The 18,399-nt window shown below is 38.2% G+C and overlaps 1 protein-coding gene across 2 annotated transcripts in view; it reads right to left on the bottom strand.

The window, feature by feature from the left end:
• ZFPM2 (zinc finger protein, FOG family member 2) overlaps positions 1-18,399 on the bottom strand; it is a 307,582-nt gene that overhangs the window by 145,499 nt on the left and 143,684 nt on the right. For both annotated transcript variants that reach the window (XM_059865184.1, XM_059865192.1), the window contains one exon: positions 14,430-14,548. In XM_059865184.1, the coding sequence (XP_059721167.1) occupies positions 14,430-14,548 (119 nt within the window). The remainder of the gene's footprint in view (positions 1-14,429; positions 14,549-18,399) is intronic.

Raw genomic sequence — 18,399 nt, 5'->3', positions numbered from 1 at the left:
CACAAGAAGTTGGAGATAATGATCAGACACAGTCAATTTACAGTTTGGAGTGTCATTACTGAAATGGGTATGGTTGGTAAACACTGCCCAAGTCTTAGCACATCACTAATATTAGCATTTTATCTAAATGAGGGGATGGGCATTCAAACAGACCTCAATTTCTGGAAAAATGTGGAAGTTTCTGATTAAAAAAAAAAAAATTTCTACACTGGAATGATTGAACAGATCTCTTAATGTATCACTTGGATTATTTCTCCCCACAGCAGTCTAGTGCTCAGGATGCATTCCAATGCCTTGCACTGGAAGCAATGCATGAGGCCCTTTGATGCCAACCTTAGGCAGAACTAGGGCCACTCATATCTTGCAGTCCTGCCATCAAAACAACAGGTTATTCACTATTCACTTTTCATTTTATATCTATTCTGTTGGCACTTTTTTATTTACTGGAGAATAGAAATTAATGGCTTTAAGGAGAAAAGGGCACCGCTGGTCTCATATATCCCATGCAGTATCCTCTGGGCTCTGCTTTGGTTTCTTTGACTAAATCTTGAAAAGTTTTACATTAAGAGTAACCATATTTTTCAGCAAAACAGCATTATGGTGCTTTGTGTTTTCTGATTATTCATTTCCATCAGTAACTAGAAACAGCTGGCACTGGTGCCAAATTTGCTACAGGGAGATTAATGCTGGCAGCACATGAGCTTCTGAGCTTTTTAAAATAAATTTGGCACCAAGCTCCAAAAGGGTTCATCATCAGTGATCTAGATTACATTCCTCTTTACCAGAAAATAAATTTAAAAATTTCTATCTAAATAAATACTCCCAATTTATAAGTATTTTCTTCCACTAGATTAATGCATATAGGAAGAATTCTCAGAAGTCATCTGCAAACTCACTGCATTTTTCTTTCCCTATCTCTAAAAAACTCACGTCTGCTGCTTCAGTATAACTGTTACTGTACTAATCTTAATCATTGCCATTTTGGCTTTTGGCTTCCACACTCAATAGTTGCCATTGCACTCATGTCTGGTTTAAAACCAGGACCTAAGCTAGCTGAGGCTAGCAGCTGTCTTTTTAAGATCAGGTCCAGAGTCTAACAAAAAGGAGGATTAGTTCCTGACTCGAACCTTAACAGGCTGCAGCACTACAGATGTTAAATATCATAATAATGATTGTATCTTCCTCACACAGTGATTATTAGCAAAGCTGTACAGCTTTCAAAGAGCCCTTGTTTTTACTTTTCACCAGCAGCTGAAGCAAGGAACACATTTCCATTACAAGATGAAGCTGTACAATCTCATCCAACAAATGATCTCACTATGACCCTCACACTAACTTTGCTATTAAGCAAAAACAGGCACATTTTCAAATATTGATTTCAACTAATGTCTGATCCTAACAGGCATGATCTTATCAGGGCCCCACTATAATAGAAGGAGTGTCAGAGTTAAACAGAATAGGTTTAGATAAGATCACAATCTTGCTCACCATGATGTGATGCTATCACTGAGTGAGTATAGTATTTGCAGTAATTATCATTAATAGATATTGGCAACAGGAAGAGTGGTCACTGCTAAGATCTAAACAAATTTGTGCATGATTAAATGAAGCAAGTTTTATCTGAATAGTGGGTCAGGGTATGTTATGTTCCCCAAGAGACTTTGCTGCTCTCATTTTTTTCTTTGAAACGCCAGATACTGAATTAAGAGAGAAATACTGAGGAACAACATTGCTACCTTAGCTTGTTCTGTACCTTCTGTTTTGTGGCAAACTGCCACTTCAGTCCTCCTGCTGCTTTCCTGATGTCTACTTAGACCAGACACCCCATGCCATGTTGTGTAGACAGACCCTGGTGCCAGGGTTTCGCTCAAGAGCCACGGCCACAGCTGATTTCCCAGCAGCCTCCCCACTCAGCAGAGACCAGAGCAGCAAAGAATGTCTGACAGGAGGTGTTGGAAGCAAAGGCTCATCCTTCTGGGCTTTGAGCCCTACAGCTGATTCCTGACTTGAGCTATTCCTCGCAGGAACTGGGGCAACCCCACAGTGGGCTAGCCTAGAGGACTGGTGTCTAATCTAAGTGTGTGCTGTGGCAAAAGCCACAGGAGACAAGGCTGACAGACATCTGTGTTAGATTGATTTTTGCTTCACCATTTGTTCTGATTGCGGTAGGGTTTCTGCATTCTCAGAAAGAAGGTGGTACTGTAAAAGGGAATACCTGCTTCAAATTCTGTGTGAAACTCTGAAGTCTTTCTACCCTGAAGCTGTTAGCATGTAAGGCCAAAACAGCACAAAATGAAAATAATAATTTATAGCCCTGGAAAAAATTTTATCAACCTAGGAAAACTGAAAACACCAATACAAAAAAAAAAAAAAAAGTCAGCTGATAGTTATGTTTGTACTTATTGTATTGAAACAGCAGAAGCATAGCTAAACTTTCACAGACCCAAGCCATATAAAAATAATACTTAAGAAAAGGGTGCAAATCTAAAATCCCCTTAACTATTATCAAGTTTTTTTCACCAATTATCAAAATTATCACTGTTATCAAAAATTAGCCATATTGCAATGTGTAGAATTAAAAGGGAGTAATCAAAATTCCAAGAAGCAATGTTCTCTACGTCTATTGTGACAACAATATAGAATTCTAATACACTATTTTTCATCCTTTCAGAAATTAGCTAATTAAATAAATTTAAAAACATTTCTGAATTAATCGTGCACTTGCCAAGATTGCAAAAATATTGGTCTTCTCTACAGAAACCTACAGGCAGCTTTTCTACTTATCTTCATGTATTTGTCTTCTCAAATGTGTTATTAACTCCAGAGCACTGAAATCTTTTTGATAATCACTGAAGATGAATGTATCAGGACAATCAGCAGCATATGGAACACAGAATGCTGCCAGATGTTAACACACTAAAATAAAGCAGAACCATCCAAGTATTCTGTATCCTGTCTAAAAATAATATACTCATTGACCTTAACCCTATCAGACCAGTCCCATCTTCAAGGTCATATAAATACCAAATATTTATCTTCTATGGAGAGGCTGTACTTGTGTATTCAGTGTCAGAAAATGCTCAGCATACCTAACCCTACTGCTTTGAATGGAAGTTTGGGGTACTCAGAAACCCCTGATAGCGCTCAGTGCTAGGCAAAATCAAGTCCAAAGTGCACAAGGACTTGATTTTGCCTAGCCACCTAGATTAAAAAAATTACCTAGATTAAAAAATACAGACATACAACTGCAACCTCTAACACAAACTTATTTTGGAAGAGATTTGCCCATGCTCTGTGTCGCCTTGACAGAACAACTTCAACCATCTTTGTAATCCCTATACAGATTTCAAGTGAGAATACCAAGGCAGCATGCTACTGTAGCTCTCATGAGGTTGAATACCAGGCTGCAGTGAGTCATGGCAGCAAATTCCACCCTGTGAAACTCTTCACTTCCCCACGCCTTGCAATTATCCCAGAGGAGACTCTGTAAGTCCAAGAGGCTGTGCTCCAACAGCACAGCAAAGAAGCACAGAAAACAATGAGAATGTCATGACCACATTTCTGAAGGGTTCAGGAGACCTCTCAGTTATGGCAGCAATAGTGAACAAACAGATAGTCAAGTATCTTTGGTAGGACTGACAAGAAAATACTTATTAGAGGTCAGAAAGGCCATTTAGACCCAAGTATGCTCCTAGCCAGAGCAAGCTAATAGGTGCTACTACAAAGCCACTTAAAGCCTGCAACAAGCACTAACAACAGGACTTGGGACAGGGAATTCAAGGAATGTTAAAGAGTCGCAACCACACCAAGTGGTCTCACATTTGTGAGGCCAAGTTTCAAAACATGCACATTATTCCTATTTTCCACTGCTGAATGTGGCGGGGTGGGGGAAAGTGGTTTCAATAGTAATGAGTGAATATGCAGTCTTTCAGTGCACACAAGTATCACTTCTGTATGCATTTAAGAGATTTACTAGCACAGAAGCACAAAATGAACTCTGAGGATGCCGGTGATGCCAAGACCCTCCTTGCAAATGTTCCCATATTGAGCCCATTCTGTGTGTTCTCTGTTTTTCAGCCTGTTTAATAGGGGCTCTGGTACCCGATAGTGAACAACTGACTATAAAAATCAAGATTCAGCTTGCTCCCTAAGGCATGCTGTACTGCCAGATCAAAGTGCACACATTTGGCATCCTGAAAATGCAATACTATTGCTCTCACTCTGCAAATGCATGGCACAAAACCCGGGGACAACGATCCTTAGAATCCTGAGACAATGATCCTTATATTTCCATAAAAAAAAGAAGTACATAAAACTTAGAAACAACGTCCTCAGTAGAACTGGAAGTATTGTTTCATAAAAGTTACACAGATTTTATAGTGGCTATAATTCTAACTTTAGTTAGTAAGAAAGTGGAGTGGGAAGGGAGAATATTCAGAAGAAAAAAAAACATGCAGGCAATTGGGAAGGGACATGCCAAAGAAATATAGCAGCTTACTTCCTTATCTCACAGCTAGCCCTTGTTATATTTCAATTAGATTTTGAAACCAGTATCCTATACTGGTATGACCAACTGTCTAGCTTCCTGTAATGTCCCATCTGCCATCTTCTACAAAAAAAGCAGTGTCTCATTCTGCTCCTTTTAAAGCCAATCTTAGAAGATTTTAGCTACCTGCAGGCATTTCTGGGCAGTCAAACAAGTGAAGTTGGCTGCAGACATTTCTCAGCATCAAGCTGCCAAAAGCCACAGGGTCATCTGCTCCCTCTCCTTCCCCCATGCCACAGCTCAGCTGCGCCTACACCACCACTCCTGTCGTCTTGGTCCAGCCTGTTCTGAAACACACCAGCCACAGATTGCCTGCAACCTCCTGAATCTCCTCCAGCTTCTCACTCTCGTTAACATGAGGAAGTTTTTTCTCCTAGCTAACCTAAATCTCCCTTGCTGATACCTTGCTGAGTCTGGAAGGTTCACCTAATGCAATCCTTCATGCTGTTCCATGGCTTGTGATCCAGGCAGATCCAAGAAGGAAGGAAAATCTTCCAACACAGATGCATACAGGATTATGGTGGTATTTTCACTTGGAGGAGGGGAATTGATCATAGTGAGAAGGGAAACAGGACTAAGGTAAAATACTGGATTCCAAAAGAGAAGAATATGATCTCAAATTTAACAAATATAAACAACAAAATCCAGTATTTAATGTAGTAAATGTGACTGCATCCAAGAGGAAGAAACAGTGTAAAAGCAAAGCAGTTAAGACTAAGATGTCCCATAAGGTCCACTTCAGAATGAAAAATCTGCAGTAGTAGAACCAGGCCTGCTTCAACACAAGCAGAAAAGAAGGAATTAAGATATTTTGAATCTACTATTGTTTCTGATTTATTGCTCTCTTTTCTTTATGCTAATTTGCCCCAGTTTTCTTCCAAAAGTGAGGACAACAGCTTGCAGGAGAGGGAGAGAGGGAAGAATCCTTCCTCACCTCCCCAGCTTTGAGGCACACCTCCCTCAGCTCCCCTAAACTTGTCTTTAATGTCCTCACACATTGCAGGAGTTCCAGTTTCTTGTTTAAAAAAAGTGGCCACCCATCCCCCAGATCAGAGACTGTCATGTGGAAAAGAAAGCTCTGAAGAAAAAAAAATATTTTGGGAAATGTGAGATGTTTTTAACTAAATACATAAATAATAATTACTAACATATATAAAGCTTTTAATAAAAATAGTATCTTCTATTCATTTCAGAAATCAAATGTCAAAAACAAGATATAAAAGCTAATCTGTGACAGGAAGAATTTTAAATTATAAGACATATTTTCAGAGTGAGAATCATCTACATAAACTGTGATATCTCATAAGTTATGTAGTTTTTCCTAAATGCATCAGTAGTGTTCAGAGTGCTATCCTTCCCTTACAGCAAAGAATGGACAGTATTTTGTCTAAGCAAAACTCAGTTATTTTCTAAATATGTTAAAAGAGCTCAAAACCTATATTTAATGATTCAAAAGTGGTGAAGCATTTTGCAAACACATGAAAATACATAAGTAAAAAGAAAGGGGGAAAAAGTTTATTAATTAAAGTTATTTCAGGTGGGACATGATTATTACAGAAGCACAGAATCATTTAGGTTGGAAAGGTCCTCTGAGATCACCAAGTCAAATGGAGTCCTTTCCCTGATCACCACCTTGTCAACCAGACCATGGCACTAAATGCCACATCCAGTCATTCCTTGAACACCTCCAGGGATGGTGAAACCCCCACCTCCCTGGGCAGCCTGTTCCAATGCTTAACAATCCCTTCCATGAAGAAATTCCTCCAATGCCCACCCTGAACCTCCCATGGCACACCTTGAGGACATTTCCTCTTGTCCTGACCCTGGTTACCTGGGAGAAGAGACCATCCCCCTCCTTGCTACAACAAATGAAACAATATAAATATGAAACCATATAAACCCCAACGAGGCTATACATATAATTTACCATGTATGGAATATCAGGACACACAACTAAACCTATAAATAAGTAACACCATCAGGTGGAGTACTGGCTGTGCAGGCCTTGCTGCAGGTCTGGGGCTGCTAGGGAAGGTAAGGACAGCAAGCAACCATGCCTCCTGTGCTCTCTGCTCTGGAGCCCCAACGGCTGGAGCTGATGGTGTTTTCACCTTCCTTGGACTCTGAGGAGCCACCAGGGGATTAGACTGATGAAACTCGTTCTCCAGGCTTGATAAATGAGGCTCAGGACATTTATAAGCTTTACTCAGAACTGAATTTTTCAGGCCAAGCTCTGAATTTCTTTGTGCGTACTTTGGTAGTGCAAGGTAGATTTGCTGCCTCTGGAGAAGGACTCATTTTGCTACTGGCCATGGGATACTACAACATCATTAAAAAAAGAGCTACAGCCAAATGGTGAGGAAAGTTCAGCAAAATTAAAGTTTTTAAAATAAAACAGATTTTTAAGACCTCGTAACAGTCAATACCTCCTTCTGACTAGAATTTGCCATTTTTATATGTTCATAATCACTTACATTGTGTGGGTATATATATAAGTACATATATATGGTTACTATGTTTTTAACATGTTTATTTTTAAATATCCATTTTTAATATATTTATGTATTCACACATACTGTACCAACAATACTTGCTAGAAATATAGAGAGGGTTTTTTCTATTCAAAACGTTCAAACCCACACTTTCACACAACACAGTTAATTTGGCTGCAGTGAAACAACCAGAAGTAACTTTAATTTCCATCCTTCTTGAGCATTTATAGGCTAATTCTCTCAAACATATTCAGATGGAAAGGGAATAAACTCATCTTTGAAATTTTGATCATTCCATCACACTGTATGAAAGTGATCAGCAAGCAGCCGTTGTCTTTACTGAATCCACAGGTCCATTCCTTTAAGTAATTTGTTTATTTAATGAAGATAGCCAAAAATTTAAAGTATTGTTATTGTAAATATGATATGGTACCTCGTAACTATGATATGGTACCTACGGTTCTGCACTTTTTATTAGCAAACAAATTTTGACACCACCAAAATGTGACATTTCACACCAGGATTTTCTCTACAGTACACTTTTTTTTTTCCAAGTAGCTGCATACTATGGCATCCACAAGTCTTATGGAAAGCATTTGTTGATGTTTTCATAATCTTATGCATGTGTATGTCCAGACAGCACATCTTGACAACATACTGAGTGCAACAAAGTGCTACCACAGTTCCACAGGCAACAGCATCTCAGTGCTTTTTTCCGCTACCAGTGTACCCTGAGGCTAACTATCCTTCGGCAGGCACAGCTTTATGTGCAGTAGGCAAAAATAATATCCAGGAGCTTCCAGGACATTTTATTTTTAAATGGTCAAAGAGAGAGCACAAGCCTCCTAGTCTCTCAGTTCCATGCCCATTGTAACTACTGCATTCTTGTCTTAACAATGCAAACATCTTCACAAACACAAACACCTTCATAGCCTTATGTGCCACTAAAATGATGGAGCTAGAATTTCCCATGCTTGTTCTATGAATGTGAAACTATGTGTCAACATTTTAGAACCTGAATTTTATTTCAGAATAAAAAAAAAAGATAGTGTTAACATCTAGTGAGAAGAAAATTACATCCAAAACTGATGAATATTTAAATCTGGCATTTTATATCTGCCTAGTCTATAATATGTATGTTTCATAAATGAGACAAAGTATTATTATAGAAAGCATGAATTGAAAAATTTTCCTCAGAGGGCAACATTTAATACTGAATTTCTCATCTTAAACACATGTACAGAACTTGTGCCTCTAGATATTGTAGTGTAGCGAGCTACATGAATGACCTTACATAGAGATAAATTGTTTTTCTTACATGAAGTTTTTAAATAAAACTACATCCCATTCTAAAAGTTGTGTTATAAATTTAGCAAAAAAAACAATAGCAAAATAAGAAGCTGAGTCTTAAAGCCTGTGGTAGAAAGATTAGACTAGGTAGAAGACTTTTAAGATTCGACACAGAATCTTAGAAGCACAAAAATATGTTACTACTGAAGTTTATTGCAGTGATTCTCTAATTAAGCAGCTTTTCTTTCTGTTTTCACCATATCCTAAAATGCAAAAGCCTGGCACTTGGAGATAGCATCTCCCTCTACTGCTGTCTTGGAGGCTCTGGACCAAATTTTCTTGCCTTATTTTTTTTGGCCCAGAGAATTCTTGGAATCCCATCCCCAAGGTGTTCAAAAGACATTTGAATGTGTTACATGGGGACACGATTCAGTGGTGAACACAGTGCTGCTGGATTGACAGTTGGACTTGATGATCTCAAAGGTGTTTTCCAACCTTAATGATTCTATGGTTCTAAGCAGCCAATCCCAACACATGCACAGCACATCAGCAGGTAGCTTTTGGGTGACATCATGTGCTGTCCTGAATGCTGCAACAGTAACATTTGCCCATGCTTGGGATGGAAGGAAGTAATCTTAAACTAGTTCAAAACATGAAGAGACTGACAGCAACAGTAGTATAAATGAGAAAGAAATGTTCCTGTAGCCGCTTGAAATATTTAAAGGAATAAAAGTAATATAACAAATATGAGAATCAAGGTTCATTACTCAGTACACTATTTTTGGTAACTAAATAGAAAAATTTCTCTGTGCTATTAAGAGCCTAAGTCTCCATTTGCAATTAAATATCTAAAGATAAAATCTACCTTACCCCTCTCCATGTTTGAATAAGAGAAAAAGAAACTAAGGACTGGCTGAAGCCTGGCTATGGACAGACTACTGCCCCTCTGTAGCCATGCAGCACCTCCAACAAAAGTCCCCAGAAAACCCTCCTGCTGCAACTCTGAAGATTAAAAGTCACTGTCTGCTACAGACATGAGATTTCTGACCCAAAGTGACCAGCCACAGATTAGTGAGTGAATAACTTTACTGCATTTCGACCCTCAGCTCCTCAGCCCTCACACACTACCCAGTCAAACAGTTCCATGAGCATATCTTCCAGAGATGTCTCTTTGGTGTTGAACCTCCCAGATCCCATTTAGGGGTCCCTGCTGTGTCCTACTGCTTGCCTGGCCCAACCCTGCACATTCTTCTCCTGTGGATTCTCTTCACAGCCACAATGAATCCTCTTTTCCTTATCAGGCTCGTACAGGCCTGCCCCGCATGCTCTTCCCTGCAACAAGGAGATGAGAACGGTGAGCTGAATACAGCTGATCATTGTTTTGCTTTGCAAAACCCTGCCATGGGCACAGATTAACACCAAAAAGTAGATGGCAGCAGCCAAGGGAAAAGGCCCCTTGGAATGCCTCCACACTACTGCCGGAGCGACCACTGTTCGACATCCATCGTGGGCTATGTGGTTCAGGGCTGCTTTTGTTTCCATGGGCCTCATTCCCATCAAGCTGTCCCCTCAAACAGGGAAAAAATATTTACAGCTGAAAGAAGCAAGTGAACAGCTTTTTCTTAACTAGGTTGTGAGTGCCTTGAATTTAGATCTGCTTACACCCAGCAGCTCCTCTTTCAGTGGTCTGTCTGTCCAGTCTAGAGAGGTCTTCTGCTCTTTTCACCTGCCTGGTCATATTAGACTTGGCATTTGTGCAAACCCACTTTCCTGTTAGACAAGAATCACAAACTAGTAGTCTGATGCATCAAAATATATTTCTATCTATTTGTGGGTATCCATGAACTACTGATTTTCCTGTGATGCAGCAAGACACAGATTTGGAGCCTTCATGGTCCAATTGGGCTGTCTTCCATTCTCCAGCTGAGTTCTCACCAATCAGTAGTATTGTTCAAACTCTTCATGGGTCTGTTTGTCTAAGCAGGGAGATTATATCACATCTCAAGCAGAAGCTGGAAACATGTAGACATTCATTTTCTAGGCTTGAAAAGATATCCCTATGCATTTAATTTTCTAGGGACTACCCAATTATTATCAAACAGCGGATGGAAAGTGAAAGTGGAAGGAAATGGAAGGCAGTAAGCTCCATGCCCAATTGTGCTGACAGATACAAACTCTGCATGCAGCTGAGAGCAGAGGAATTTTGGTAGTTTGGCCAAATTACAGGAACAGATATTTAAAAGTATCTAAATAAGAGGTCTATCGCTTTAAATATAATAGAAGTATCTATGTAGGTATCTACAAATATTTAAGAATGCTATAACAAGTTCTTAAGGTCAAACTGAAATAAAACTTAAATGCTTAGACAAGTTTTAAGATCTGAAACTCACTTGCTAAAAACAATGTCTTAAGATTTTCTGCTGGCTGCATGCAGAGGTTTCATCAACAGCAACCATGATAATAGCATTCCTTATTTCATAATGTAATTGTATGTAATTCATGACTATTGGCTAAACTCCTAGATGAGAAAAATTAAGAACTTTATTAGGCATTGAGGTCTTTCAAGTCTACCTTTAGTTTGAGTATTCTTCAGTCCTGATGTGGATCTTGCTCTACCATATTTCCCAACAGTGCTGCAACACTGTTGATGATACCAACACCTGCTACTCCTATTGCAATTGTGAACAGCATTATACTAATTTTTATTCAAGGTACCCAGTCTTCCACTACTCTGAGATGTGTACTGCTAACATATTTCAAGACAGAAACTTGAAAGATCTAAAATGTAATTGACATCTGGCACGGTGACTCAATTAAACGCTGTGCTGAATTAATTAACTTGCTCCATCTCATGAGCCAACAGCAGCAAGACTGTATTCAGCAATGCAGCAGTGCTGGAAACAAGAACACTTCAACAGGATATTACATGTACAGGCTGCATTCAGTGCAGAGTGCAAAGGGAATAAGTAAGCTCTGACTGTTACAGCATGAATGAATCCTGTGAGGCACTGTCATATTGCAATCACTAAACAGTACAGTCAGGTAAGATACTTGTAGTCAGACAAAAACTGATTTCCCAATAAAGGTAGCAGCTGCAAAAGTTATGATATTTACTCACATGGGGATCCCTGAATTTTTATTTCTTTTTCTCTCTGTACAAAAAAATCCACATTAAAACTCTTCTCCAAAAATTTGGTGTTTATAGCAGTATAACATTTGAGGTTGTCATTCAGAAAACAAACAAACTTGTTTTCAGCTCCTTATGTGAAAGTTTGATTGAATTCTAGGGATGTGAGGCTCTACCCAAATAAGCTTCCCAAAACAGATATAAATAACCTAAGTAAAGAATCCCAACTCCCCCGATGAACAACAGAGAACATGTACAATAGTGAGATAAGTAATCAAATAGGTCAAAAAAACCCATAAAAACCCAGAATAATTTCAAGACAAAAAAAAAAAAAAAGATAAAAGAAAACCATGTAGAAGCTAGTGTTTCTGATCTAGGAGTTTTGTTGCTTTAACAGCAAATTAAAGTTGCATCAAAAGGTTTGTATTCATTCACACGGCATTTTAAAGTAACAAATGTAAGACTACAGGAAACATACGATATCTGGGAAAAAGTAAAAAACACTTAGAATCAGAGAATAATTCAGGTTGGAAGAGATCTATGGAGGTCATACAGTCCAAAGTCTTGCCCAAAGCAGGGCAAACTTCAAAGTCAGATGCAACTTCGAAGTTAAATCAGATTGCTCAAGATGATGCCCAGTTCAGTTTTGACTTTTTCAAGGAATGGAGTTGCTCAGGGGACAAAACAATATTTGTGAGAACTAAAATTCTATTTAGAGAAACTTTTTCAGATTTCCAAACATGTCTATATTTGTAGGCAAAACAAAAGTAAAATCTTTCAAGTATTAGTAAAAATAGACTTTATGGTTTTTATTTTGACAATAAAAAAGTATCTTTCCAGTTTAGTAAGAAAAAAGTCCTGAAGCTTTTCACTGCACATCTCTGTGAACTATACTGAGAAAGCTGTTCTATCCCATTACAAAAAAAATTAAAAGTCAGTTCTGCACACTGCTCAATTACCAGTTCATTAAAACCCAACTATCTTAACTAACTGCTTTTGATATAGCAAAAATTGTATTTGCCCAAATTTAAAAAGCAATAACAGCTCTTAAAACACTCCTGTGCTGTTAAGGGAGAAGCAAGGTTCTGCTAGGGTTGTGGTTCTACAACTCCATCCAAAAAAAAAAAAAAAAAAAAGAGTTACAATATGATTGCATGATTGGCTGCTAACATGTTGCAAATGCATTCTAAGAACATCTGATAAAGATAAATTTTGTAAAGAAGGGAAAATCACTACCACCTCCCATACTTAAACCTTATCTGCATGTTGTATATAACTGATGAAGTGGTACAAGTGGACAAAACCAAACTAGCATTTCTCTACAGTATGGATTCTGGAGACACTTTGAGCTACAACATGACTAAGGTTTCTATCATATGAAAGGTGATGAAACTAGTTATACTGGGATTCAGAAATTATTGGAATTACAGGTGGTTGTCACATATGGCCTTTCATGAAAAACATTTTGAGAATGATGACAGGCCAATAATAAAATAGATGAAGAAATAAAAAATAAATGGATGGAAAAAATGAGACAAGTTCAAATTTTCCAGTTTTTCCTTTTTAACAAATAAGGTGCTTTGACTCTGCAGTACTTCTGAAAATCAATTCTTTCTTCAGGTGCCTGAATGAGAAATCTGATGTGGATTGGAAATACTGAACTCTTGGAAATTTAGACAAAGTTTCTATGTCACTTTCTGTAACATTTCTTACCACCATTTGATGAATGAATTACACTAATGAGTACAAAATAATAAGATTTTAAATGTCTACTATGCATTATATCTATACTGTACTATGTAGTCAGAATAATGCTTCCCTCAAATTTTAATATGCATATTTACTGAAATTAACATGCATCCTATCCAGTAACCCTTAGAAAGAAAACTCCATTACACAGGCATAGGTTCTCCAGGGAGGAGGTGAAGAAAATCAATTTCCCCCTTTGTCTCCCCTGTCCACACAACCTCTCTCTCACACTGTCCCAGATGATACATCACCAACTCAGTGCTCCTCACTCTCTTCAGGTCCTCCAAGGACAGGATGATACCCAGTGCTGGGGAGCACTGGCAATCTCAGTTTCTCCATCTGCAGCACAGAGGTGTGTACCCAAAATGCCTGTAATCCCTTCCTGTGAAACTCTCCCACAAGTCTTCATGCTAAATACATTCAATGCAAGGTCTGTAATAGCAAACAGTGATCCAGCTGCAGATAAAGGTTCTTCAGAAGTATCCCACAGGGCAATGCATGTTCCAAGACTGTTTAAACCTTTCTAGAGATATTGTTTCCTTCCTGGTATTTTCATAAAATTAATCTGAACTACACACAAATAATATTGAAGCTCAGACTTAAAACCAGCACAAACAAAGATGAAATGAATACCTAGAAATGACATGATTTTCAGTGCACTGAAGTGAGATCATTACTTTAAAGTAAAATGGTCTACATACTTTATGCAATTAGAATAAAAAAGGAGGCTAATTGAGAATATATTATACAACAGGTGTCTTTTGATGCCTTTCAAAATAAAGTGAATTTGATGGAAGATTTTGCCATGTTCAATTACATTTAGGCAAATTTAATTAATTTTATCTTAAAATAATGCAGTTATTTATTTTTGATACATTTCTTTAATATAAACTAAGTATTCAGCAATTAACACTACGAAAAATTTAAAAAGCCATGAAAAACCCCAGCTATTACTACTGGAACACAACACCTTGGTTCAGCAAACAAGGAAGTGACATTTCCCTTCAGTAAAAGAACAAGTTAAACACCATTAACCTGTGCTCCAAATAACTTCATGTGGATGGTTGCCATAGATGAAGGAATTGGAGAAGAGCCAAACACCACTGTCCGCTAAAGCTAACAATGCCTGTTTTCAAATGCTCCGGCTGAGGAGCAATCCAGGCTGCTCCCTGAAGAATGGCACACGGTGCAACAAAGCAAAGCCTCCCAGAGCACATCTACATACCAAGGTGTTGTTATTCAGATCCATCTTCCCAGTGAAAGGCCCCCATGTTGTTCCGACCGGAAGCTGCTGCCGGCTCTGAATCTTGCGCTCCCCGTCTTTCTGGACCACCTCCAACTCTCCTGCAAACAAAGAAAACAAGCAGTGTTGAGAGTACTTTCACTCATGCCTTGACAACAACCACCTCTCCCTTTGTGCTGGTTTTACAAGCACAGCGTTCTGAGGACCAATATAATGAGAATTAATTATGCTCGTCTGAAAAGCAACTGATCTTGTCATCCTGCGAAAGAAAAACAAACCTTTTTCCCTTATAATTATATTCAAATTTGGTTCAGAAAGTCCCATTCCTTTCTTGCATCTTTTCACACACATTAGAGTTTGAAAGCAATTTTATTCAGAATAGCATTCCATAAGAGTTCTTAAGAAGTGCTGAGGAAGGGGGAAATGACAGCTGAAAAGAGAGAGTCCAACAGCAGCCACACCTGGTGCATTAACCTCCTTGATGCATTCTGCTGCACAAGATCCCATTTTGAAGCATGCAGCAGCTAAAAATTTGAGAAAAACAGCATATAGCCATAAAAAATTCCCTACACCTCCAAGATACTACTAAAAGCATTTACTGCAATTACAAAAAGGATTTTAAACTTTTGAGATTTTACAGGCAGTAAGATTTCAGAATTAAACAAAAAAATAATTTTAATTGTTAGCTTAATATTATAAGACAAAATAAGTAAAAGCAATGGGAAAGCTGTATGATGTTTTTTTTCAGTGCAGAATGATTTTTAGTGCATGATTGCTTTTTATTTTAAATAAATTTTCTTTTTGAAAGGAAAGACTTCAAAATTAACATCTTAAAAGAGAAATTTTTGCTTTAGCTCACCTAACTTTTCTGGATTTTTCAGTAAAGAGAAAGAATTACACAATTCATCATTCTCATGGAGGAAAAAATAAAATTCAGTCACCACCTTTCCCACCCCATATTTTTTTCATTTTATTTCAAGATTAAAGAACTGGTCTGCACAACTCTTCTCTGAAACCAGTCTCTTCACTATGACTACTTTTTATGAACAAATGTTTCATTTAAAAATTCAGCAACAGTTTTATTTATATACACAATTTCCAACACTATTTTCTAAATAAATTCTGGTTTCAGACTTTCATAGGGATACAATGAAACAAGGACATGCTGATCTGTACTTTTCCTGTTAGATGTTTGACTGCTTTTTTCCATGCTCTTGCACTTCCAAGCTTTGCCCTTCCTGAAGGTAGGCAAAAAATCTGTCGTTCCCAGGAGCAGCAGAGCTCACCTCCACTTTGCTAAAGCCATGACTTTTTCATGATTTGTTTTCCATGACTGCTAAAGCCCCTTGCTCCCTTTCCATACCAAACAGATGCAACAGTGATTCCTGTCCTTTGCATCAGCACGTCTCAACAACTCCACCCCAAATAAGGATGGTGCCTTTCCACAAACAGAGCAAAATCCAACTGTGCGAGGAGTCAATTTGTCCCAGATTTAGCACTGGTGGTTGTTGTGAAATGAACCTTGGGCTGAAGGAAGTGAGTAACTCCTCCTGGCTCACAGGCACCCTCCACAACTTCCCCCAGCTAAACATTGCCCTGGATGCCTGGATTTACATTGCAGTCAGGCTACAAAGCTTTTACTTGTCCACAGGGGTTAATCTTGACCATCTTCCAAGGAGAAGAGCTGGCTCCAGCTTCCATTTTCAAGCACAGAAATCTAAATTTCACCTCTGAGTGTTGCAGATTACAAAACTACGTAAAATCGTGCATCAGATCCTTCCTGCACACTGGAACAAATCTAGGAAATAGAGCTGTATTGGTTTACAAAAGCTTCTCTGGATGTGGGTGAGTCCTCATCATGACAGTGCTATGACATTTTAAGAGACAGTATGTGAGCAGGAAAGATTATGGATTAATTATATCTAATTTACACATGTGACATATTTGCGTCCAAATAGAAAAAAAAAAAACAAACAATCATAAAAGCATTTTTTCCTTCTCACAGTCACATTGTTACAAATTGTATTAGCTTTAAAAAATCTCTTTATATGTTAATTATGGAAGAGAGAAATTGCAAAGTAACATGTTTATCACTTAGCCATACTGCAGCATTTTCTCTCTACAGAGAGATGAAAACTGCAGCATTTGCTTGCTTTTACACACTAAAAAACAGCCATGTCTATGGACATGTCACATTTAACTGATACCAGAGGAATCATGAGAATCTTTGAAAACCCTTTTAAAAAATAATTCAGCCTCCCTTTTTGCCACTGACATTTTTCATTTGAAAAGGGTTCAGACACAGTCAAACAGTGACTCCTTATCTGTACCTGTGGATTTACAAGCAGGCCTGTCTTTTAATGGATTAAGAACGACAAACTTAGGGCAGATCAACCACAGATATCCAAAAAGCTACCAAAGTTTTAAGGTACACATCATTACACAATATATTTTAAATAAAATTAATAACATGAATCTTATACCTGATAAGTATTTCAGATTTGAGGTAAGCATAAGAACAAGCTTTTTTTTTTTTTCCCCCAAATATATATTTTATCCCTTCTGTTGATAATTAAATAAGGTATTATGGATTCTCTCTCTTATTCTTTTTCGTTACAGTTCCAAGCTTTAGTTCAGGCAATATTTAATATATATGAATACTTTGAAATGTACTGCCTATGGGGTAACATCATGCTGAATTGTACTGAAACTGCTGTGTTTCCCCACCCACTTAGAACACCACGGAAGTGGAGTAGATTGAAGACAGGGTAACAAAATGCTTTGCTGCAAAACCTTTGTTTCTCCTTTTTGCAGTTCTCCAAAAAAGATACATTTCTCTCTTGTCACCATGACCAGCAGCCATTTAAATGCTATGGGTGAATGTCAGGGCTGGAAAGAACAATCTGCTTGCATTTTTAGGCAAAACAAGACAATCTGGTTATGCTTATACAAGGTACAGCACATTACAATTTACTCCTTGGCAAAGATTTTTTTTTTCATCTGAATATCTTTGGTTTTTTAGAGAAAAAAAAATTAACATTGCCTGCAACTTCTCTGCATTTATTTCTAATGTTTTTCCCCTCTGAAATTTCCTATTTTGTGAATGGTACCACCACTGCAGCACACGGGGGGTCAGTCTCCCACTTGATGTAACTGCAGCTGTCCCCTGCTCACTGCTGACTTCCCACAGGGATGCTGGTTTAAATGCCATACCTGTAGCCCTATGTAATGTGTGCCTTCAAGGGTGTTTGCTGGAAAATGAGAACCTCACCCTGTGACTCTTAATTAAAAGGGTTTGAAAAATGTGTCAGCAAGACAAGCTTTTCCCCTTCAGCCCCAGAGGAAGTTCAGATGTAAATCTGAAATGCTCTCTACAGCTACCATCCCCTGAACAACTGCTCAGAATCTTCACAGATTACATCAGGAGAAGGAAGAGGATCTGAGACTTCATTGCTGTATCACCACTCACAGTAAGAAGTGTAAAGACTCAGCTGGTGGTGACTCTTCACACATACTTGTCCATGGAAATTCCAACATGTGGGGAGGAAAAGAAAAGAAAGGATGAAAAGCTGCTGCAGCCTTCTTTAATCCATGTTCAAACCCAAAGGAAGCAGAAAATTCTGTGCCAAACACTGTTAGGCGCCTCAAGTAATCAGCAATTGCAACAGACCATCTCAGTACTGAATACAAGTTCCTTCACAGAACAGCAAATTATAACAGAACTCCTTCCTACCCCTGGAATAAAATATGTGATATACTCATAATTTCCACGCAAAGTAGAAAAGCAGTTTTAGTGTCTTCATCCCAGACTTGTCAGCTCTCCAACTGAAAAGGACAGCAAGAAGTATGACAGAAGCAGCACCAAGAAATATAAGTAGAGAGGAAGTGATGCTCTGCTTTTAGCTTTTCTGAGTAAGCTAAAAAAATTACTTAAGAGACATTTCATTTAGTG

This window comes from Haemorhous mexicanus, chromosome 1 (genome assembly GCF_027477595.1).
Source record: "Haemorhous mexicanus isolate bHaeMex1 chromosome 1, bHaeMex1.pri, whole genome shotgun sequence".
Lineage (NCBI taxonomy): Eukaryota > Metazoa > Chordata > Aves > Passeriformes > Fringillidae > Haemorhous > Haemorhous mexicanus.
Note: the sequence above shows the minus strand (reverse complement) of the source record. Positions and strands in the feature narration are given on the sequence as shown.